Source organism: Triturus cristatus, chromosome 12 (genome assembly GCF_964204655.1).
Source record: "Triturus cristatus chromosome 12, aTriCri1.1, whole genome shotgun sequence".
Lineage (NCBI taxonomy): Eukaryota > Metazoa > Chordata > Amphibia > Caudata > Salamandridae > Triturus > Triturus cristatus.
Window position 1 is genome coordinate 584,592,445 of NC_140595.1, and position 24,106 is coordinate 584,616,550.

A 24,106-nucleotide genomic window follows, 5' to 3' on the forward strand; every position below is an offset into this window, starting at 1 on the left:
TTTATCTACTAACTTCGCTTATACCGTACGTTCTTTTAAAGTTATTTGTAAATTTCAAACGTTTATGAAAAGTTTAAAATGGTCAATTTTGAATTAGTATACAAATACAATCAATACAGACAACATATGTAATTAAATACGAACGTACCCCCTGCATTAATCCACTAGGCTCTCTCACTAGATGCAAAACACCGCCATGTCTATATCGATTTCTTTTCTCAGTTCCTTCAATGCTACATTGCATTTACTTTCATTTCATTCAACAGCGAGGCGCTGGTTTTATAAAATGAAGTGACACTTAATCATAATAATCTGTTCAAGAAAAGTCACGAGCTAGTTCACAAGGTTTGCTCCTTCCTTTTTTAATTTCTATGGTTTGACTTAAAAAATGAACCCCATCAGCCTTACACTGCTTTTGGAAGGCAAGTTCTCAGATCTCCAGCCTTACATTTTCAGAAAGCAGAGATACTGTGGCGTTGCTTCCACATTCAGAAAACGATGATAGTCCACACTGCAGAAATGCTCTTGAATGGACAACTCTCAAAGGGTACCTGCCTCTCCTAGTGTTTACTGATGAGATGAAGGGGATGGAGGCGCGTCCAAGACACACAATCCCCTACTGCTGCAATAAAATATCCAAACCACCAGGCTGGCTTGTGCATAAATACTCCAGCTATGGCATGCTTCATTCATCTCGAAAGCTTCTCTTTGACGCAGGAGACCGACTGACTCAATCTCGTCCCTGAGTAACACCCCATGCTTAGGAAGGGAGCACTATGGACTTTCCTCAATGTGACCGTGCAGCTAGGACCAAGTCCTAAGGTGGGCACATCTTTGCCATTTCCGAGGTGTATGGGGTCAGGGCCTGCCTGACAGAAAGAAAACTATGCAATTGCAGCGAGAAGGGGTGCAGTCAATCTTAATTGTTTTTTGATAATATTCAAAAGGCAGGTATGCCTATGGAGTAACAGGTGTTGATATTAGGCTGGCACACAACTCTTGCAGGCTATGGAGAATAGAGTGGGATGATGGAAGGGTGTGCGTGCACCAGTTGCTTTAAGGGCTGCAGAGACACTGAAGGGGCAGTGTACTATACATGCACATCCTTGTTGTAGGAGCCTACGTGTACACCAAGCATCGCTTAAACTAGGGGTATATAGTAATTCGTGACAAATAGGCTCGTTCCCATAGGAAATTGGTTGCAAAAAACTGATATTTAAAGAGGCCATTCAACTTCCAGATTTGCCTGATCCTGCTTCTAAGGACAACAAAGGAATCATGAAAGGCAAGGAGAGCGGGATCTATGTACCCTAAATCTCACCTGATCAAAGAATTAAAGCTGAGAAGCCAAAGGAGAAAGATGCAGTTCAGCCCCTTAGAAATGTACACTTCTCCCCATCCTGATTATTCTTCTCGAGCAGGATACATCTTCCTAAGATAAGGATGAGGAGCTGAACATATCTGAATCCAAACCTTTAGGAAACCTATCCATAAAGTTAATTATAACAAGCATTGGCATAGCCAATAGGTCTCGCCTTTGGGACCTTATAAGTGTTTAGCCATGAAACATTTGACGTTGTTGAACCAAGGATATTGTGCTGCATAACTAAACACTTATAAGGTCCCAAAAGCGAGACCTTTTGGCTATGCCAATGCTTGTTTTAAATGCTGTTCAGCACAGGCGAAAAGAAACAATAAGGTTCTTGCCAGTGCTGAAACAACAGACTAGGGTGTGGCCAAAGTAATTACTTGAATTCGAGAATTCTTTCCTTCACTTACAGTACATCATAAAAAAAGTGTGAATATATACCGGTATGCCATTATGCATGCACATGTATACATGATGCTAGAGGTGCTCCAGTGTTAAGATGTGTATGCATCTGTTCGTCACTATGAATGGGCTCACATGCTTGGTGAACTGGCCTCCACTTTAAAAAACTATTAAAAAAAATTAAATATACAGTTTCGAGATGCCACCTTGGGGTGATATATTTTAAAAAAATGTGTGCAAAAGCACATTTTAGGAATGAGCAGCATGATAGCAAATTGAAAATACTTGGTGCTCCATAGAATTTTTTTTTTTCAAGAGGAGGGGCTGTAGTAGCAAAGGGGAGCAAAGAGTTGGGGAATCATGTAAACATTGAGGGGTGGTGGTGTCGGCAGGGTGCAATGAGGTGCAATGGTGTGGGGGTCATTTAAAAATTATCCTAACTGGTAAGGTTGGGGTACGCACCAGATGAGCTGAGGGTTGGGAGAGTAACACAGCAAGTGTGGAGGTGTGGTGGTCTGAAGGGGAAAGTAGCACATTGACGAAAGAGCACAAAAAACAGGCACTCCCACAGTTGCCAAAAGTAAAATTTAAAAAAAAGTTGTTTCCTGAATGTATGTGGTGGAAGGATAGAAGTTATCCACTGAAAAGGATGGTAAAGAGACTGTGCAAAACCAACACAAGATGAAGGTATGCCACTGAATAAGTATGGTAATAAAGTTGATAAGAAAGCAATCCAATAAAAAGCAGTGGGCTGATCCAAGGCCTGTTGTAAGTATTGGAATTGTGCCATAAAGCTTTCTGTTATGCACTGGAAGCCCTGCCCACTCTCCGCCCATATTTGTCATTGGCTTGTGTCATTGACCTTCGTAAAGGCTGGCTTCGGATTTGCAAATAGGCTTGTTGGTCCCTCTGCTACTGCCTTGTCTGCATTCGTTACCTCCCATAACGACTGGACCTTTTACTGGGCTCGCTACAAGGTCTGCATTATAAGTCGGTGAGCTCTTTTTTATTTATTGACACTGATGAGGACAATGGCGGCTCCTTTTTTGTAGTTGCAGCGCGCCCAAACAGTACAATGGTGGCCGCTTTTCTTACAGAGCGCTATGCCGCTCTAACTTGCATGCTGAGCGTAGCCCCCACTTTAGGGACACAGGACTCAGTTTCAACTTCTTTTTTTGACTTGCATGCTGAGCGCGGCACCCAACTTAGGGACACTGCGCTCAGTTGGTATTTATTTTTTATGAAACTTTGATGTTGAGCACAGCGCCCACTTCAAGGATACCGCGCTCTGTTTAATTCTTCATTTTTTCAAAACTTTAATACTGAGCACGGTGCCCGCTTCAGGGACACTGCGCTCGGTTGAATTTAAAAAAAAAACATTAATAGTGAGCGCGGCGCCCGCTTCACAAGACACCACGCTCTGCAATACAATAGGTATCGCTTTTGCAAAAGTTTGAACTATTGGTATTGTAAATGACAATGCCTTTTAATATTATAAAAGGCATTGCCATTTACTTGCAATTGGGAGACCTATTGCATTGTAAATGCTTGTTTAAACAGGTAGGCTCAATAGTTCGTTCCTAAAACTCCAGGTGTCATTCTATCACAATGTTGTAAATCACCCTATTATACAGGTGTGCGGATGCCCGATTTTCAGGCATATTACAAATCAGCCCATCTTGCCATTATAAATGACTGGCTCGGGGGGCGTGGCTTGGACGCTGAGGGAAGATGGCGGATCTCCGTTAGCTCCGCTCGGACGCGGTGCTGTGTAGCTGTGTGGAAGGCTTCCCAGCGAGCTACGGGCACTGTCTCCAGAAGAACTTACCAGCGGAACATGGCGTGATTCTGAATTGCTCCTCGTTGGTTGTTTTTACCACTCCTATCCCTCGGAGACGTGGCGGTTTGAGTTCCTGAGGTAATGCCCGACGGCGGCCATTTTGTATCGAGGCGCCGGCATTCTATTCCTGAAACACCGCGCACGCATTTCCTGGATCCAGTCATGCTTTGATGCTTTACTGCTTCATGTCTCTTCGAGAGGGAGTCTGCTCCAAGTTCAACAGTCGCCAGTAGCCCCTGGCCATGCTTGTTCCATATCGTTCTCTCCCCGGAGAAGGTCCCATAATTTTGTCTTTTCCTCAGAGAAGCCGTGATTAACCCCTACGTTCCGGTATCTTCAGAGCCACAGGCTGGATGCATTGCAGCTTTGTGTATCTTTCACTGTTCTAAGGTAATGCTGTAGTGGCTTTGTGAGTATCTCTGTCAAACCGTACAGCGTATGAGAGAATTCCGTGTACTTTTTCCCGCCAAAAAAGCATCTCGTCAAATTGCCAAGATGTCTAATGACTCCCATCCTCCTAATAAACCGTCTTCTTCTGGCGCAAAGCCTAAAAGGCTGAAGAATGACCCGCCCTCGCCTATTCTTTCATCACAAAGCCCAGTTTTGGATAACATACTAGAGGAAGTGCGTGGTCTTCAACCCTTTATGGCCGCCACAAACGAAAAATTGCAACAAATTGAGGACCGATGGATCGTCATGGAAGGTAGGGTGACTGAGTTAGAACAACGCGTCAGTGATGTTCATGATGTTACCACAAAAATTCCGTTATTGGAACAGGAGATTCATAAATTGAAGCTTCATACTGAGGACTTGGAGAATCGTAATCGAAGGAACAACCTCCGTCTTTTTGGCTTGCCAGAGAATATTGAGGGTCCTGATATGTTGCTTTTCCTTCGAAAATTCCTTCATGACCTCTTGGGCCTTCAGTCATCTACACCTTTGAATATACAAAGAGCCCATCGCCTAGGTCGCCTTCAACCGAATTCCACCAAACCTCGTGGTATTATTATGCTGTTCCTGGAGTTCACAGAACTCATGACTGTTCTTAAAGCAGCTAAACTCAAACGTAACCTATCGTGGTCTGGACATAATATTTTTATCTCACAAGATGTCTCCAATGCGACCAATGCTCGTCGCAAAGAATTTCTTGCATTGCGTCCACAAATGAGGCTTTTGAACGTCCAATATGGTATACTTCATCCCTCCATCTGCAAGATCACCCACAACGGCCAGACGAGATCCTTTGATGACCCGGGAAAACTGAAGCTGTTTCTCAATAACATTTCCTCTCGGAATATGGACACAAATCACTGAACGTTTCTTTTTTGCTACTTCTGTGTAGTGCTCTTAACAGCTATTAACAGCTTTTTTCTGGTTACCTTAGATTCCTCTTATACATAGCTTTCCATATGTTTTAGTGCTTATTGCTTACTGTACATTTGTTAATCACGTTTCTTCCTCTTTGTTACTGCTTATTCCTGTTCAAATTCTCTCTTCCCCTTCTCATATCTTGCTCCCGCTATATGATTTCCTACGTTGTGTCCTGCTTCCAATTGTACCCATGTGGACTATACCGCTGTCTTCTCTCCGGTCTCATCACGCTCCAATTTTACTTTTCTATCGATGTCTTTCAGGTCTGGACTCTTTTCCTTGACCTGTTTTCCTTCTTTGCTTTCCTATGCTTTTTTCCTCTGCTCACCTTCTTTCCCTTCCCTGCTCTTTCGCGCTCTTTCTTATTTCAGTCTTCCTTTGGTCGGTGCGTCTCTCTCTTCTTCTTTCGAGTTTTTCCATGTTTCCTCTTTGCTCTTTTCCCTTCATTTCTTCATGATTATGGTGCTTTTGGACTTCCTTTTATTTATTTCGTTGTCAAAGGCTTGTTGATCCTTCTTAATAAGGCGGTTTTATGTTTTGTTGTTCCCCTGTGTAACCCTTATGCGCATTTTGTCTTTCAGTGTCGTTGTGTCTCCGAAGTATTTCCACACCATGTGTATCACATTCCCCTGACCCTCGCGTATGTGTAATTTTGTTACGTGGAACGTTCGTGGTCTTGGAAACCCGGTTAAAAGACAAAAGGTAATTTCTCATTTATCTAAGCTTAATTCCCAAATTTCTTTTCTTCAAGAAACTCACTGCAATGACGTCGAATCACTGAAATTAAAAAGGCAGTGGGTAGGCCAAGTTGTTTTTTCCCCTGCTGTTGACAAGAAGGGGGGGGGGTTGCCATATTGTTTCACAAAACTTTATCTGTGCAAATTATTTCCTCTCAAAATGATGACGCAGGTCGATGGGTAATGGCCAAGGTTGTTGTGCACAATAAAACGTTAATCTTGCTAAACATTTATGGCCCTGTGAAACCAGATCCAAAATTTTGGAATGATATCAAAATTCTCCTCTCCACAGCTGACTGTCCCAATATTATTGTAGCAGGCGATTTTAATCAATGGTTGGATCCTTTCTCGGATCGCTTATCTAAGTACAAATTTCAACCGGATAAGACCTATAAATCCTTTCAATCGGCCATTGCCTCTCGCCCATTGTATGATGTTTGGAGAACCTGTAACCCTGATTTGTTGGAATATACGTTCTTTTCTAATGTACACCAAACCCGATCCAGAATTGATTATATCTTGATTGGCAAATCCCTTCTTCCTTGTATCCAAAAATCTGAAATTGGCTCTATTTTTATCTCAGACCACGCCCCTGTCTATGCTATGTTCGACCTTTCACTCACCTCCACCAAATATAATCGCTGGAAGTTTAACACTCACCTACTTTCTGATACAACTTATATTAAAGAAGTCACCTCCTTTATTAATGAATTTTTCACCTTTAACAACCCATTAGACACTTCCACCTCTAACAACTGGGATGCTTTTAAGGCGGCTCTCCGTGCTTTTACTATTTCTTTTGTGTCCCGGAAGAAAAAGGCCAATGTGAAAAAGTACAAAGACCAATTACAACAGTTGAAAAAATTAGAGCATGACTATTTTTCCTCTAAAAAGGCTGATTCACTTAGGAGTTTAATTACAGCCAAAACCAACCTCAACAAAATTGCCACTGTTGATGCCTGCAATGTTTTACTTAGAATTAAGTCTAAATTTCACGGAGGGCAAAATAAAGCAGGTAAAATGCTAGCGAATTATTTAAAAATTCGCTCTGAACGTAAGACCATTGGTCCTATCTTGGATGAATCCACCAATAATCTGGTGTCCTCTGATGAAGAAATTGCAGCGGTCTTTCAGGACTACTACCGATCTCTTTACTCAGATGATACATTCCCCTCCTCTCATAATCTTGATAAGTTTTTTTCTGGACTTCCCGCTCCCCCATCTCTGAATGCTGAGTTTTCTGCCTTAGAGGCGGATATTACCCTTCAAGAGATTATTACCGCCCTTCAAGCTTTAAAAAAATCAAAAGCCCCCGGCCCGGACGGATTACCGGTGGAGTTTTACTGTACTTTCAAATCTTTGTTTGCCCCTAAATTATTGCAGCTGTTTAATTCCTTCATTGCTGATGCGAAAGCATCAGGCTCCTTTATGGATGCCCTGATCGTCATTATCCCTAAGCCTGACAAGGACCATTCTTTATGTAAAAATTTTCGCCCAATCTCCCTTATCAATTACGACTGCAAGATCTTCGCTAAGATTATTGCATCCCGACTTGATTCTATCATACCCCTTCTGATCAAGACGGACCAGGTGGGTTTTGTCAAAGGTAGACTGGCTTCCGATAATGCTAGAATGTTCATGAATATCTTATCCCATGGTAAAAATTATAAAAATCCTCTGGCTGCTTTGTCTCTGGACGCTGAAAAAGCATTTGATCGTATAAATTGGCAGTATATGTTTCATACCTTACAATGGTTTGGTTTTGGCCCTAATTTTATTTCCTTTATCAAATTGTTATACTCATGTCCGAGGGCAAGTATTTTTGTTAATAACCAATTTTCTCAATTTTTTCCCCTATACAGAGGCACCAGGCAAGGTTGTCCTCTTTCCCCATTACTTTTTATTCTGTGTTTGGAACCCTTCCTTGAGCGTATTCGAACCAATCCCAATATTAAAGGTTTTGTCTCTGCTTCTGTTGAAACTAAAGTATCTGCCTATGCTGATGATATATTGGTATACATGTCCAATCCCAGTGAATCCCTTCCCCCCTTTTTAGAAGAAGTCCATCTTTACTCTTCCATTTCTGGGTACAAACTCAATCTAACCAAAACGGAGGTTCTTCCTTTAAATTCGATTTGTTATCAATTCATGTTTGCGGATACAGCCTTTGCATGGTGTCCCTCCAAGATTAAATACCTTGGCATTTGGTTTGCTTCCAATATTGCGGCACTATTAAATTTACCTTTAACGCACTAATGAATAAGTTGAAATCCCTTCTTCTCGTGTGGTCCCCCTTATTTTTGTCATGGTGGGGTCGACTAGATACTATTAAGATGATGGTCACTCCTCATATTCTTTATACGGTTTCTATGCTCCCTGTCAAAATCCCTAACACGTTTTTCTCCCAATTAAACTCTTTATGTATTAAATTTTTATGGAACAATAAACGCCCCCGCATAGCCTTAAACAAACTTATTTGCCCCAAGGAAGAGGGGGGTGTGCGTTTCCCTAATTTTAAAATATACCACTCTGCTTTTTTGATTAAACAATCTTTCTCATTGGCCTTCGACTTTGGGGATACGCCTATGCCTCGTTGGATTATCTTTGAGCGATCGCTTCTAAAAGAATTCCAGTTTCAGCATGTTACTTTTATGTCCAACTGCACCTTTTTGTCTAAACACCCTGTATTAAAATACTCCCGTGAATTGCTGTGCAATACATTTCTTAAGGACCTATCTCCTATCCAATGTTTTTTAACCTCTACCCTGTGGTATAACAAATTTCTCAAATACAAAGGCAGATCTTTCTATTACAAATACTGGAAGGAAAAGGAGATCATTTTTGTTCATCAGTTTTTGAATGGGTTCTCTATCATCTCCTTCCAGGAATTACAAACACGATATCAGCTACCTGACTCCTTCCACAAGGAATACCTTATTATCTCCAATGCTATACAAATTCAATTGGCTACCTACTCTCTCCCATCAGTCCCACCTTCTTTAACACCCTCTTCACCATTGTACCCTCTATTCCCGGCGCATAAACTCAAAGCTGCCACTGTCTATAAGTTATTGTTATCTAAGGTCAATGTTCGTTCTAAAACCACCATTGAAAATGCATGGGAAATGGACTTATCCTTTTCTCTTCCTATTGAAAGTTGGGACAAACTATGGTCGAAATTATTTAAAATTTCGGCTGCAGCCAGGATAACCCAATCTCTGTTTTTTCTGTATCATAGAGCCATTATTACTCCTGTTACTATTTGTAAATTTTCCCCCACATCCTCTCCCCTTTGCTGGTCCTGCTCTACCGAAACTGGTACATTAGTCCATCAGTTATATGAATGTGCATCTGTTCTATCTTTTTGGGATTCAATTTGGAATGTATGCATGTCAGTTTTCAACTTTAATGCAACCTTATCTTTTGTAAATATCTTTTTAGGCTCTTTAGCTCCTGATATGGAAACTGTTTTACCTAGTTCTAGGTTATTTGACCTTTTTATTGCATTAGCTTTTAAAGTGATCCTGTCTGCATGGAAAGATAATTCTAAACTGTCGTCAATTACTTGGTGGAATTTTATTTGTGACGAACATAGGATTGCTTCAGTTTCCTCCTCTTCTGTCCCCCAAAAAATCAAAACAGATCTTCTTTGGCTTCCTTTTACTGTTTATCTCTCCTCGCACCCTCCCTTGCGGTAATTCTTCTTCTTTTTATTCTCTTCTCTCTCTGGTTTTCTCTCTTCTCTTCCCTCCTCACCTCTTTGGTCTTTCCTCTCTTCCTCCCTTCTTTTCCTCCTATCCCATTCTCCAGTGCCATTTTCCTTAATTTACCCTATTATTGATCCTTTTTTCCTTTTGTTGACCTATCATTATAAACCAACTTCGTTTATATAATATCTCTTTTGGCGCTATATTGTAATAATTGTTTTATTGTATCATTTGTTTTCTCTTTTTCTTTTTCTCTGAAAAATTCAATAAAAACTTCTTAAACAAAAAAAAATAAATGACTGGCTCCTGGACACTAGACCAGACCCTGCGCCCTCTAGTGAACGCTGGGTCCTGGGTATGAAAGATCCAAAGCTCTTCTTGTACGGGGGATGTATCCCCCAAGAGACACTCCCAGCTGCCAGCACACTTATACTGATTTTGAGTGCGGTCATTTGAGAACTGGAATGTAAATCTTGACTCACTGAACATACCTCTGTAGGTGGGTACCCTTATGCCAGATGTGGCGGAACTCCAAGGAGTTCATTACATCCCTAGGTGACATAACAAATAGTCTGTTCAAAACCTTTAGTACAATTCGAGAGGAATTTAGGCTATTGTTCAATCATCTGCAACTGAGGCCCGCACACCTTACTACTGCTGCAGATTTCCCCAAGAATAATCATTTAGAGGACAAATTAACGATCAGCCCACAATTCACTAAAAAGATTTCTTGGATATATAAATCCCTAATTATACATTAATTAGTTGGTCTCCTAATTAGAAATGTGTATCTGATTCCCGTGGGATGGGCAGAGCTTGAACTATCTGTGGACAGACAAACCCAAAAATAACTAGCCTAATGAGTAAGACCTTTTTCAAGGAGCTGCGCCTTAATATTTACTTTCTCATATTCCACACAGAAAACGTGTCAAAGCCTTAGACAACTGGCCAGATCCTCAGCGATAGAGCACTCAATTCAGCAGATACCAGGGTGTTCTAAGTCCAACCCTGAACAACGGTTGAAGAAACTCCTTGATAACACACCAAGAATTTCATCACAGTAAAAATATTTCGCTAAATCAAGAAGTTGTCTCAAAACAAAAAATTAAGAGCTTATTCACAAAGTACATTTTGTGATATGTGAAGTAGTACTACAGGAATATGACTCACATGTAACAAAATGCTATTCATAAGCCTATGTCTGAAGACCTATGCCATGCCTATCTTTTCTAAGCAGAAATACGTGGCTGAGCTTTCTGCACATGTAAGTATATGACTGACGTATAAATTTGGGAGGAGCCAGTGAGGGTGGTAGTAAATGGGGAATACTCAAAAATGGGAGGAGTTTAGGAAAATTAAGTTGGGGTTTAGGGAGTGGCATACTCATTCAAACAAACACCCAGAAAAGAGTAACACCTTGTTATTCACAAAATGCACTTCTAAAGTTGCTACAGCCCAAAAGGTCCCAAAACAGCCATACCAATACTCTGATCCAGCCTTGGAGAAAATCTAGCACCACACATGGCCACTCACAAGTACTGTCACAAACTCCCAGAGATAATAAAGGAGGCAGGCAATTAAAATAACACCTATAGGAAATGTTATATCGACATTTACATTTTATAAGTAACTTTTTAGTGTTAACAATGTACAAAATGAATGATTAAATATTTTATTATTTTTAAAATGATTAGTTACCTATTAATTAAAAACTGTCATTTTTTTTAACTTTTATTAAAAATATAAAACAAAAACTACATTAAACATAACTTAATTAAATGAACTAAATATTATTTAAAAATGTAAATGCTAGTGAGGTTAAGATGTTTTCAGTTTGTTTAAAAAGAATATATATAAAATAAATTACTATACTTCAAATATTTAAATATTTAATAAACATTTATTTTAAAGAGTTATTGTGCTGGAACATTTTATTTTATCAGCGCTAGGTTAAACATAATTCTTTTAATTTTTTTTAGAAATATATTTAAAGGATAAATATTTAAATTATTTTTTTTTTTAAATAAATGTTTAAAATTTTGCTTATATTTTCTATAAGGAGGTTTCTGTCACAATGGCCAAAATCTCCACCTATGTGTGAAAAGTTCATATTAGTAATTTTTCACTTGTAAATACGGTCTTTGGTATCTCCACCCCATGAACTGAAGGGGTAGAGGCATGTAAGTTTACACTTAGGGCCTGATTTACATCTTGGCAGGACTGGTCCCGCTGTCACTTTTCTGGTGGCCTTCCCACCCGCCGGCTTTACGGTCCGTCCGCCCTATGTAGATGTTGGCGATTCTATATACGAAAGACTGCCCTGGTCCTGCCGACTCCGTCAGGATTACTGGACCATGTCGATGGTGGCAGAGGCTGAAACGGCTGACGGCAGGACTCCAGGCAAGATTCCAGCAGAGCTGATTACGATGTGCCTTTCCGCCGTCCCAACTGTGGCGGGAAGAGCTCCTACTTTGAGGTGGCTCAATGGAAGGAAATGAGGCAATAACTTACCTATTTCCTGCTTACCGCTTTCATTTACTTCATCTGTGCCTTCGTCCAGGACCCCCCTCTGCTGCATCGACAGCACCACGAAGCCAAATGAGTCCATTGTCCCGGTATCGAAGGTAAGCCACTAGTACATTTCTCCAGGTATCGTAAGGGGGTCATTCAATGGTGTGTAAATGTTGTGCAAACGGCATGCAAAAAAGTGTCACAAAGAGATATTACACATTGCCTACATTTGCATTTCATACTAACATGACACATATGCTTTTAGACCCATAAATAAGTTGTACTTACAAGTCTTAACTAAACCAGGACCTCACTTCCGCCGACACACCACCAGCTCAGTAGGAACATTTAAATCAGCTTGGCGCAATCCCGCTGACGTGGCGGCAATGGAGTACTAGCAACCAGAAGCAAAGACTGCTGCTGTATTCTGTCCATTGCAGCAACATCTAAATACAGCGGGTGGACCCCCGTCAACTCGATGGAGTACTTGGGACCGCCCCAGGGGGGGCAGCAGTAAGACCGCAAATATTTTAATTAGGTCCTAAGTAAATTTATGACTGTGAAGAGGCCTCTACGACTTCATTCCCAGCAGCATGAAAGAACATCACCTAATGCTTTTAACCTACTTGTTGAAAAATCAAATGTATTCAAAGTTCATTTACACACAAACACACAATAAATCACACTTTCAAGGTTTACATAATGCCGTGGTCATCATACATTATTGCAGCTACTAAATGTAGATGACAGAACATATAATTTTAACAAAAGTGGAATACATAAAATAACTATCTCTTAAATAGTTGGTGTTTTTCAATTACCATCCATCAAGATGATAAAACTTACAGGATTATTATGAATGAAGGGGAAGCCCCATACCGCCCTGCAAGACCCCTTGTACAGCAGAAATATTCATTGGTGGTGTTCACCATCCTGCATCTGCCAGCCCACTGCTGCACCTTACTGCCATCTCTCTGAGTCTGGAGGGAGCAAGATCTGCATGTTGCATTTCAAAGTTCCTGGTATTGAGGAGAAATACAAAACAAGGTCTACTAGCCCTAAAAAAAAAGAAATGAATATAGCACCTAAACTGCAGAATTAGAAGCACAAATCAGCATGCGTTGGCAAGGTAGGAGAAGGGGAAGGACAAAACGTTGAAATCATCCCGAGAACAAGGGTGCAGTTGGGTTTCCGAAATTGCCACTAAATAATAAATAATAAGTATCCTCCATAACTTTATTTATAGATTCCTATTTTCAGCTCCTATTGATTTAAGACTAATTTTTTTTACTTGGAACCGATGAAAGCAACTTCTCCCATTTTTAGGACGAGCCTAGTGCTGCAGCGCAAGTGCTGCTGGCTTTGCGAGGCATGCAGTATTCTGTATAGCATTGAAGCTCCGCCCACTCTCCACCCATCTTTTCTATTGGCTTAGATCCTAAATGCTGCCTTCCGATTGGTTTTAGGCTTGTTAATCCTTCCTTCTGATGGCCATGTCGTCATTTGTATCCTTCCCTGGCTACTGGCCCCTTTACTCCAACACTATTTCCTTCCCTGTGTCTCCCCCACCCCCCGCCCCCTCCTGCAGTCCGTGACTTTACGGCTCCCACCCTCACCCCCCCACTTCCGTTCGTGCCTTCTTGCCCACCTGCACTCCCGTTTCCAATGCAAAGGTCTCGCGTACATGCAAGTCCTATTGCATTGCAAATGCTTGTTATTGTTATGCTATGTATGCATTGTTTCTGTCTCATTTCACACAACCCTCCCACCACTACACTCTCACACACTTAAAATGCCGCAATTGTTGCTGCCTTTAAGAAGAGCGGTCGATTCGGGGATTGCACCATTACAACCGGTACTTCTCTTTTCTCGTAAAGCCTCCGTTGGAACCCTTTCATTGGTTTCTAAACATCAGCCTCTTTTTCTGCCCTCCAATGAACCGCCTCCATGTGCCAGAGCAAGAGGTGAGAGTTAAAAGGTTACATCCAAGATGGCGGCAGACAGACTGTGGTGTTGGCATTGATCAGCTGGCGCTTCCTTCAATGACCTGGGAGTCCGTGCGAGGAGTGTGGGTGGTCTTGGGCAATGCTGCCCTAAAGGATACTAACACTCTTGCCATGGCGGTGCTGGCGGCTCTCCTGGTTCTGGGCTGGCAGCTGCTGCAAGCGCTGCTGCTGGCCTCTCACGCACTCTGCAGCCGGGGCTGGGCACAAGGACTCGTGGGGGTGGCAACTGCACTGCTTGTGCCGGGTGCGCTGGGATTTCGGCCACTTCATGGGGGTAGCGGCAGGGCTCTGCCCGGCAGGCGACAGTGATACAAGGTGCTACGATTCAAGAACGGACACAAGCTGCCAGAGAAGCTGCCGCTTCACGTGGGGCTTTTGGTAGCGGAAGAGGAGCAGAGTTTCCCAGACATGGCAAGCTCGGTGCTGTGGTGTGTGGCCGTGGGCATCTCCTACGTGAGCTTCTACGACAGCAAAGGTAAGAGACCGTAGCCTAGCCGTGACACTCCACGCTATTAATGGTGGGGAATTTTAATTGGGCCATCATTTAAACTATCAGTTTCACAGTTGGGCATGACTGCCCACAGGGATACACCTTCTTAAACCACCCTTTACGTCGTCACATTACGTTTAAACCGTGGTCGTATTGTCCTCCCAAGTGTACTAGTCTTTTGTGTTTATGTATAAAGCTCGTTCTTACCCTGGCCTAGTTTTATTTCATAGTATGTGGGGTGCTGTAGCCTTTGGCAACGCCTGTATCGCACTACAACCCGCCTATGTGTGGATGGCAGGGTTGTTCGCTTTGAGCTCATCTGGGAAGAGTTCCCCTGTCATGTATGAGATGGATGATCCAGTGTGAAAGATGCACATGCCTAAATTGTTAGCCCGACAGCTACGAATAGCTCTGGTGGTCTCTTTATTGTGTTGGGAGTTTTTATCTTTTATGCCTATCATCAGATTTGTTTTGCTGTCTGTGGTAGGCTGTTGTCCATGCTGTGATCTTATGGATACGCAAGAGGTACAGGCGTCAATAGACTGAAAGGGTGTAAGAGATTTTTCCAGATAATCTGTTTTACAGTCCTCTTTTATATGATTGCCATTTGAGGTGTAATTTGAGGAGATTTACCAAGATTGACTGCCCTATTGTCATTATTTTGTTATTATAGGAAGTGAGTGCTCAGCCTCATTGAATATTTGGGACCTGCACAGTGGACTAGGTCACTCTCTTTTGACCATCGTTTGTTACAGATCTCTTTGGTTCAGCATGCCTGTTCGTTAGTTTAGAGTGGTTACAACCCTTCATCACGCCCACATTTAGTGCATACATGAAACGCTTAAAATTCAGCGCTGAGCTAGTAAATAGCACTAGTTTTTTTGCTTGGTTTAACAGAATGACTGCAACCAGTCTTGTTTGGGTAGGGTCAATGTATTATTATTTTATTTTCCAGCTTTCAATTATCCCTACTAAGGACACAAACCACTGCAACCCTATTCTGTAATGTGTAGCAGACTGGACGTTATTCACCGCATACATAGAAAGGTATACATACCAATTCATCATAATTACCATAGTGACAATAAAAAGGAAAAAGAATTGTTTGGCGGCCTTGCTATATAGACTCTCCTACTGTGTCCTTCTGCTCCTTCCCACTTATTACGACCCACTCGCAATGCATTCCAGTTCCAGGAAGCTCAACATGCAACCTAGCTTGGACTTGCTCTCCCTTTACTTCCTTTGCTCAAAACCTTTACATTCACTATTCCTCCACACTGCCCAAACTCCATTGCAGCCCTCACTCCACTTGTACCACATTCACTCTTACCTACTCACCACCACTTCTTATTGAACCTCAAACAGCCCATCCTTGGCTCCCAGGGCAATGCATCATGGAACAAATACCACAGTGCCATGGGTCAGTTTAAAAGTGTTTAATGCCTCATTGGTGGTTCCGTCCTCATTCAGTTGGGGATACAGTGGCACAGAAGCATGGAAATACACACGTGCAATGATCTAATTGTGTGTATGCATTGGGAGCGGTACCATCTTCCACATCTCTTGCAATTTCATATCTTTTGGGTGAAGAGTTGAAGGGGACTCACGATCCTTTATGTTGCCCTGCTGAATACATTTTTATAAAAATTGCCATACAGCTAGCTAAGTCTGCATGTCTTTGGAGACGTTTGACAGTTGTACAATGTGGCATTAACTGAGTTAAACCCACTTCAGACTGTGGGGCCTGAATGTGTTCATGGGGCAGACAACCCATTGTGTAGTCTTCTCTATCGGATGAGAGGGTGTTTATTCTCTGTGATCCTCGTGTTACTTGTTACTCGAGTTGTCAGTGATTGGAGTAGTAATTCCTGCTCGTGATGAAATTGCTTTTTTTCTTGTGCATTATGCTCCGGAGAATGCTGGGCAGTCTATGTGGCTCTGATCTGAATGTGCATAAATCGTTGAAGGTTGCAGTAAATGAAGACAAGTGCTCGGTGTCCTGAAGATAATTCAGATCCACTTGCAATTTGTTTCTGTGCAACTCCCGGCATTGAATCTTTAAAGGTAATGGTTGTCTAGCTGTGCTCATCCACTCCAGGGTTAGCCACAGTTTGAAATCAAGTCAGTTCATTAGTTTATTTGTTTTACTTGCATTCATTGAAGCCGTCAGAGCTTCACAGCCAGCTAAATGGATGATTAATTGTGTGAGGCGCTAATAGTCGGAAGTGCAGATAAATTTGACTCCTTGTCATTTATGGATGATTGTGTCTTCTGTGGTTTAGTGATTTCGTGAGTACTACGTGTTCTCTTAACACCACTTTACTGTGGCTTTTATTGTCCAGTGATTGGGACTGGCTTGATCAGTCTACTTACCTTTTGTTGCTAGTGTTTTTAAATCTACGTAGTAGGCTTTGGCTCTACCCAAAGGAGTATTTCCCTCGTCTCATGCAATTGGCTACTTGATCTTGCTTTCTGCCCCTTCTAGTTTTTGCATTAGAATTAACGAGGGAGTATTCCACTCCTGAAAAGTATACCAATCACTTTTTATCTCATGCATGCATTGTATTCAGAAAGCAATCCTTCTTAGGTCGAGCATCCGAGATCTCTTGTATATATTTTAGTATATACTTGCAGAAGTCAGTAAAATACCAGAATTGCTTTCTGCTGAGGGACTTTCTTTTTTTAATTTTTCTGGCAACTGCCTCTATTTGACTTTCTTGAAAGAAAAAACCCAGAAGAGGTCAATAAAATACCAGAATCACTTTAGCTTTCTCTAGATTCCAGCCCATTGAAATTGTCTTCCACAGGCACCCGTAGACAATAATATTTGTTTCAAATTTTGTATTTTCAGTGATATGACCACCGAAGGCCCTGCTTTTATATTAAAAACAAAGCTATGGACTATACCATTTCCCGCTGAAAGGCAATATTTCTCTCCATGTGTTCCCATACCTGCCATGTAACGCAGTTCGGTGCTTACTTTCCCTCCATGTTAAAGAACAGTAGATGTTTCAGCACCCAGGTTAATGTGCTGCATAGCTAAATACATATAAGGTCCCAAAGGTGAGACCGATTGCATTGCAAATGCTTGTTGAAAATGACACTCCCGGAGGAGGAGCCAAGATGGCGACCGAGACGGCAGCGTAGACTCCCGGCTCCGTGAACCTCCGCATCCCGCACGGATATCCTGCATGAGATCCTCAGCCTGCGCGATGCGATCGTGTTTGTGAATGAGAGTGGCAACCGATCGTGTGACTCCGAGGTTTCTGGCTGCGGTACCGCCGGAGAAAAGTGCAATTTAAATTTGCGGCCCGTGCAGCCCTGGAGCCAGGACCTCGAGTGGACGCCTTGGCCGGGTGGCAGTTCAACAACAGCGGCCTGTGGTGACTGGGTGGAGTCGGTCCACCGGAGCGGTGTCAACCTCGGCCTACATTTCGCCGTGGTCGTTCCTGCCGCTAAGCGAAGCGGACCGAGTGCCTGCCCGGGGGTGCAACTCTCAGATTCCCCGGTGATAGCCCCTGCCCTTGGCGGCGAGCTGTCCGGACGCCGCCCGTAACTCGCCCTGATTTTTGCGGGCGGCTCCCGGATTTTCGCGGGAGCTGGTCCGTGGTGGGGACGACTGTTGCCCGTGACCACGCAACGGATAAATTTTTGCCTGCCCCCGGACCCTGTTTCCAGCGCCGTGGGCCTCGGGGCGCTTGTTCCTGGGTCCCGGCCCCCATACGGGTCGGGCCTACCCGGCGGCCATTTTGTTGCGATGAAGCCTACCATCCTGTCCACTGGGTCACAGCAGGATTGGGAGTGTGTGACTTTTGGGAGTGTGGCGGAGCGATCGCAGAGAGCTATGCTGGGGTACGGCGACCTCCTCGAGGCCCTCGGTGCCCTTCATTCCTCCTTGGTTCATGGCGTCGGGGTCTTGGGGAGTAAGCTCGATGGTGTGGCATCAGCGTTGGGACAGTGGCGGCCTTCCTGTCCTCAGGTACACAGGGACTTCCCACACTGCACACCGGAGGACAAAGTCGCGGCCACCCCTGAGATTAGTGCACAGCTGGACACTCCGGACAGTATGCTACAGTGTGATCGGCTGGCTGTGGGTCTGATCTGTTCCGGAGGTATTGGACCTGAGTGGGAGGTGGTGGCCTTGTTCCGTGCACGGCCTCCAGGGACCCAGGGACAATTCAAGCAACAGTTGTCTACTTTGGCTGCTTCCGCCTTTCTGGACCCTGTGTGCAGTGCAGACTCTGGGGCAGCACTGGGAAGGCCGTCCCTCCATGATGTGGACTGTGTTGGTACTCAGAGACTTCCACCCCACCTGTGTGTGTCGCTTCCCGGTCGTTTTTGGACACTCCTTTACCTTGGAACATCGGACATGGCGCTGGGTCGAGGGGTAGGCATGGGCAGAATTGCAAAGAGTGGTCAAGGATAAGGCTGATCCTTTAGGGGTGGTCATCTAGTAGACGGGCGGGCTCAGGGGTTGCGTGCTCTCATGGTATAGCTATTAGCATAATCGGTGCATAATGCTCCCCATCTTTCTTTGACATGGTCGATTTTGTGCTGTTTACTGTTTGCTTTGGGGAAAACTTACCGTGCGGGAGGGGGAAGCCGGGGGTATGTTTTGAAGGCCCTCCTCCAGTTTATTAATACTTTCTCTACCCCCCGTCTGGTGGGGTTCTTTTCTTACTCCTTTTTTCCCTGTTTCTTCTATATTTCGGGTCTGGTTCCGGGGCGACAGGCACACTGCTGGGGGGGGGGGGGCCGTACTCATCTGCAGAGGTGCAGGGTGGGGGGTTGGGGGAAGGGGTTCTTTAGTCTTTCATCTCCTTTTTCCATGGCCTCCTTTTTCTTCTCTGATTCTTCTTGTTTTTTCTTTTCTGGGATCAGCGTGGTACACCTCCTTTGTTGTGAATCGTCGCCTTTTCATGTGTGCCACAATTTCCGGGGTGTTCCCTGGGCTTTAGGGCAGGGGACTGCAGGCGCAACTGCTCATGATATTCTTCCCCATCCTGAACTTCCTGTGTCTGCGCCATTGATCCAATAGATTGCTGATTATTGCTTATGTCATTATTCTGCCCGCCTCTTATCGCTGTTGGGAAATTGTTCGGCACCTGATCCTTCTGTCTTTTTCCATTATAAAATGAAAACCCTTTTTATCCTGGTGTCCTACCTGCGCTGTTCACTGGCCAGACTATATTAGCATGAAGATTCTGCTCCCCGAGGTGCTGCCTGTATTCACACTTGATCTTTGTTGTTCTGATTGCTTAGCGGCCGGCCCCGGGGGGTTGTAGGCCCATACTTGTTATTGATTGAAATGTCAATAAAGGTTTTTCAAAAAAAAAAAAAAAAAAAAGAAAAAGAAAATGACACTCCCTCAATTTCTAACTATCCCTAAATAACGCTTTGCTTTTAACTACATGTACTACTAGATAGGCCTATGCTAATACCTTCAACCTTAGAAAACACTTTCCAAAGGAATAAGGGGCACATGCATCGAGCAAAATACCGGTTGCAAATGGGCCGATTCGCAGAATCGGCCCCTTTGCAAATGGTATTTTGCCATCTGGGATACACCAAGCCCAAAGCAAATCGCAGAATACGGAATCACAATTTTTGCGATGACCTATTTTGCTAAAGCATTTAGGGAATCGCAATTTGCGATTCCCTAAGTGCAATGCAGGAAGCATAAAAAATTGCGACCCTGCATTAAGGAATCGCAAATAACCACCAACTTCAAGTTGGTGGTAAACTGCAAATCCTTAGAAAAGTGCAAGTTTTTTGCATTTTTCTAAGTGCCCTTAAAGCATGTATGTGCGCCTCATGTGCACACTTACCTCTTTTGGGGGTGCATCAGGGTGGCCTTTTGGCCCCTATCACCCTTTCAATTGTGTTATACACAAAAGATGGCAGTAGCTTTGGAACGGCAGCCAGCAGTTCTGTTGAGTTTGTAAACGTAAACCTCATCAAGTTTTCTGGCCTGCTCAATGTAAACACTGTGCCACCCTCAGTGTTGCTCAGTATATGGAGAAAACATACTCCATGCACTTCAACTGTAACAATTCAAAACAACAGAGCACAGCACCCTTGTCCTAACTTGTGTAGAGATTCAAGGATGATATCCAAAATTCATGAGAAATCAAAATTTGGCTTGTCAAAGTACAATAGTAAGTCACTCATAGGAAGCAGGTGAGCTAAGAGGCTCATGTAGTCAGGTTGTTTGACTACATGAGTGCAGGGAGCCACGCGGATCTGGATTATTACGGAAGACTGCGCTGCCTCCGCTCGTCTATCACAAAGAGCCTCGTAGCTCACCTGCTACCTAGGAGTGACTTTCTAGTATACTTTGACACACCAAATTTTGATTTCTCATGGATTTTGGATATCATCCTTGAATCTATACACAAGGGTGCCACAAACGGATCGTTATTCTGCATTCGGATACTAACTCGAGCCATGAGAAAGTCGTATAAACGACAAAACAGGTGTCGGCTGTTCGCTTCATGGCTGTTTGCATTCTACGTGTCAACATTTTGAAAACTGATTCACTTATGACAAAGACTGTATTACACTGTTGGTTGAGCTTATTGGTCTCTTTTTGATATTACATCTTATACTGACTAAGTTGGTCAGTTGGAACTATTTTGTGCTGTGCTCTGTTGTTTTGAATTGTTACCCTTCCAATTGCATTCGCAATTTACAAGTACCTATTTCGTACTCGCAAATTGCGAATGCCTTCCCATTCATGCCTCTAGGCATTCCTTAATAGCGAATCGCAATTTGCGATTCCCTATTAAGGAATATGTAGGCATCACAATTTTTATTGCGAAACCTACATGCATAGGTAATCGCGACTGCCTAATAGCGATTCCTTAATAATCGCTATTAAGGATTCGCAATTCCCTACTTTGATGCATGTGGCCCTAAGTATTTTATGGTCTCACTTCCAAAATCCACTTCAGCACTCTGCGTTTGAAGTGAATGGTGAAATGGCAAAACGTGGTGCCATTCATGATCAATCAGTAGGCATTCTGAAATTTGAATCATGCTTTCCTTTGTTCGACAATTTCCCAACACTGTCAAAAACATGAAACATGCTTAGACGTCAGTCTTTCTGGTGGATTGTAATGCATTTTGGTAGGGAGGTTTCTGATTAATTATATGCTTTGAGGTAAAGGTGGTTTCAGGCCAGTTGAAGCGTTAGATAGGGATGGTTTCCTGGTACAGTGAGGGATGCTCCATTGATGTGGTCTTATCTCGTGTGAATCTGTAAAGTGTAGTGTGGTGGAATGGAGAGGATCCTGGTAGGTTGACGTGTTTTGTGACAAGTATTTTGTGGATTAAGGTGTGTTGGAACAGGAGTGAATGTGAGGGCCATTGTGGGCCCAGGGATGTTGCATTGTCAAGCTTCCAAAGATGCTTACTATGGGCAGAAGAGGCGTATAGTTTATGAAGCTGCCTCACATTTGAGCAGTTTGTTGTGTGCTGTGGCATGCTGTGCATAGGAGAATTTGAGCTATGCTGATGTGTAAAAGTCTGAGCTTTATTGAAGAGGGTTTGATGTAGGGACCTGCAGGTATGTTGGACAAATGTCTTCGAGTGAAGATCTCAGCTGTACCGAGTGGCTGTGATTTCTAGCAAATGAAAGATTGTTTAACTGTCAAGATTATATGCACAGTGATCTGGAAGTGGTGGCACTATTCTGTTTTGGTAGGAAGCATGTCTATTATGGATTATAACATGCTGCTGTCCAAATGTAGTGATGCACTGCAGTTGTGACATTTCTGTTGGAATGTGCAGCTATTGAATAGTGAGATTTGTAATGGGAGGAGTGTGAGTTTCATCAGTCGAGACATTTGGGCTGAATGTCCACAACTGGGATGGAGAGATTTGTGATGGACTAGTAGTGAGGTGAAATCGAGAGGGGTTTTCGAAGGCGGGTTTATAGTGCCTCCCGAGTTAACATTGTGCATTTTATAGTTGAATGATGGCCACATAGAAGCAGTAGAAATCATGAGGAATACCTAGCACTGCGAGAACCTCCTGAAGTTGGTGCTCTTCTCCAGCGTCTTCAATGTTTTCTTTCTTCAGCACTCGAATCTGGATGACTGTCAGCGCAGCTGTCTGCATGGTAGAATAGAAGGATTAGTTCGATGTTTTGACCCGTGTTATATCTTCCTTGGGTGAGGAGTGCAAATTACTTTGCAATTCAAGCTGAGGTGCACTGCACACACGGAGAGAAGGAATCAGGAAGAAATTATATTATGTTGGCTAATGTTGACCTATTAATTTTCCCTTCTCTGCTTGACAAAAATTTGTGGACAAGGTAAAATCCCTTTATGTCAACATATGCATATGTATATGATAGTATCTGTACAGAACAGCGCTAGCTAAGGAGCAATGGAGTGCTGAACAGTGGGATACCATACAGGATCCTTACATTGATAAAAACACCCTACATGATGATTTTATGTCCCTGTTCCTCAGTTCCTCTGGCTGCCAAAGCTGGGGTCAGGTTGAAAGAGGTTATGCTTGATTGAAAGGGCTATCCAAAAACTGGATATCCACATTTTACACTGATATAAGCACAGCAATCTTGAAGCAATGCCTGTTTCAATCCAGCCCTTAGAATACCCCCACGTGCTTACAAAATGTCAAAGTGAGCGGTTAAGGCTTGCAAGCTGAGGAGGGCTAGAAACCAAAATACATGATGAAATTGCATCCTCATTCTGTACCAAGCAAGCAGGGGTGTTTTGGGAATGGTGTTCTACCAACAAATGGCACATTTTACTTCCAGACCTACCACATATCCCGGAGCATTATTACTCAACATGAGCAGAATCGGCCCCCACTGTTGCAGCCTCTCAAGAACTAACACTGATGCCCAGCCTAGCACACTGGCCTACTGCAGTCTCTTTCGGCTGTAAATGGTACTCCCAGCCGAATGAGTTGTCTGACCTGCGCAACAACGCCGGATAACAAAGCTATGGGGCATATTATCAAGAAACGGCGTTAAATATCACCGGTTTAGCGGCAGAAAACTGCTGCTAAAGCGGCGATAATGGGCTTGATAATATGCCCTTGAGAATTCCAATAGAAGCCCATGTTCTGGTGTCAACACGGGCTTCTATTGGAATTCTCACGGGCATGTTATCAAGCCCATTTTCGCCGCTCTAGCGGCAGTTTGCTGCCGCTAAAGCAGCGATAATTTTAACGCCGTCCTTGATAATATGCCCCTTTGTTTCTGAGGATTCCTTGAATTGTGATAATGTTTGGAGATGGCGACAGCTATTTCGGACTGCGGGGTATAACTTTCCTCGTGTCTGATGGTGTTGTTGCTGGGCAACCGTGATACAATGTTGCTGCAGCCAGGACCCTTACTTTCGGATTTCTTAATTACTTTGGGAGAACACTTAATTCCTTAACATTTTAATGAAGAATATGTCTGATACAGAGAATTATTCTTGAATCAAGATGTGTTGGATAAGGAACTGTGAGCTCCCTCTTGAAAATTTGGTTTGGTAATTTACATTTTTTAGAATTTACATTTTAAAGCTTGGGTTGTGAAGGAATAGAAATATTTTTCATAACGTTATCATTCCCTTTGTCGTATATATATATGAAAGTGCATTTAGGGTACAAGTGATAATTAGTAAGTGATACATGTGCTGTTATATTAGGA

The 24,106-nt window shown here is 43.1% G+C and overlaps 2 protein-coding genes and 1 pseudogene across 2 annotated transcripts in view; 1 reads left to right on the top strand and 2 right to left on the bottom strand.

Annotated features, from left to right (window-relative positions):
* LOC146776320 (uncharacterized) overlaps positions 1 to 12,034 on the bottom strand; it is a 34,112-nt gene extending 22,078 nt beyond the window's left edge. The window contains exon 1 of the mRNA XM_085638990.1: positions 11,938 to 12,034. Coding sequence (XP_085495116.1) covers positions 11,938 to 12,034 — 97 coding nt within the window. The remainder of the gene's footprint in view (positions 1 to 11,937) is intronic.
* The window catches only part of LOC146776319 (polycystin-1-like protein 3), a 729,731-nt gene that overhangs the window by 392,641 nt on the left and 312,984 nt on the right, over positions 1 to 24,106 (bottom strand). The window contains exon 19 of the mRNA XM_085639623.1: positions 22,449 to 22,548. Coding sequence (XP_085495749.1) covers positions 22,449 to 22,548 — 100 coding nt within the window. The remainder of the gene's footprint in view (positions 1 to 22,448; positions 22,549 to 24,106) is intronic.
* Positions 13,872 to 14,432, top strand: LOC146776321 (dehydrodolichyl diphosphate synthase complex subunit nus1-like; annotated as a pseudogene).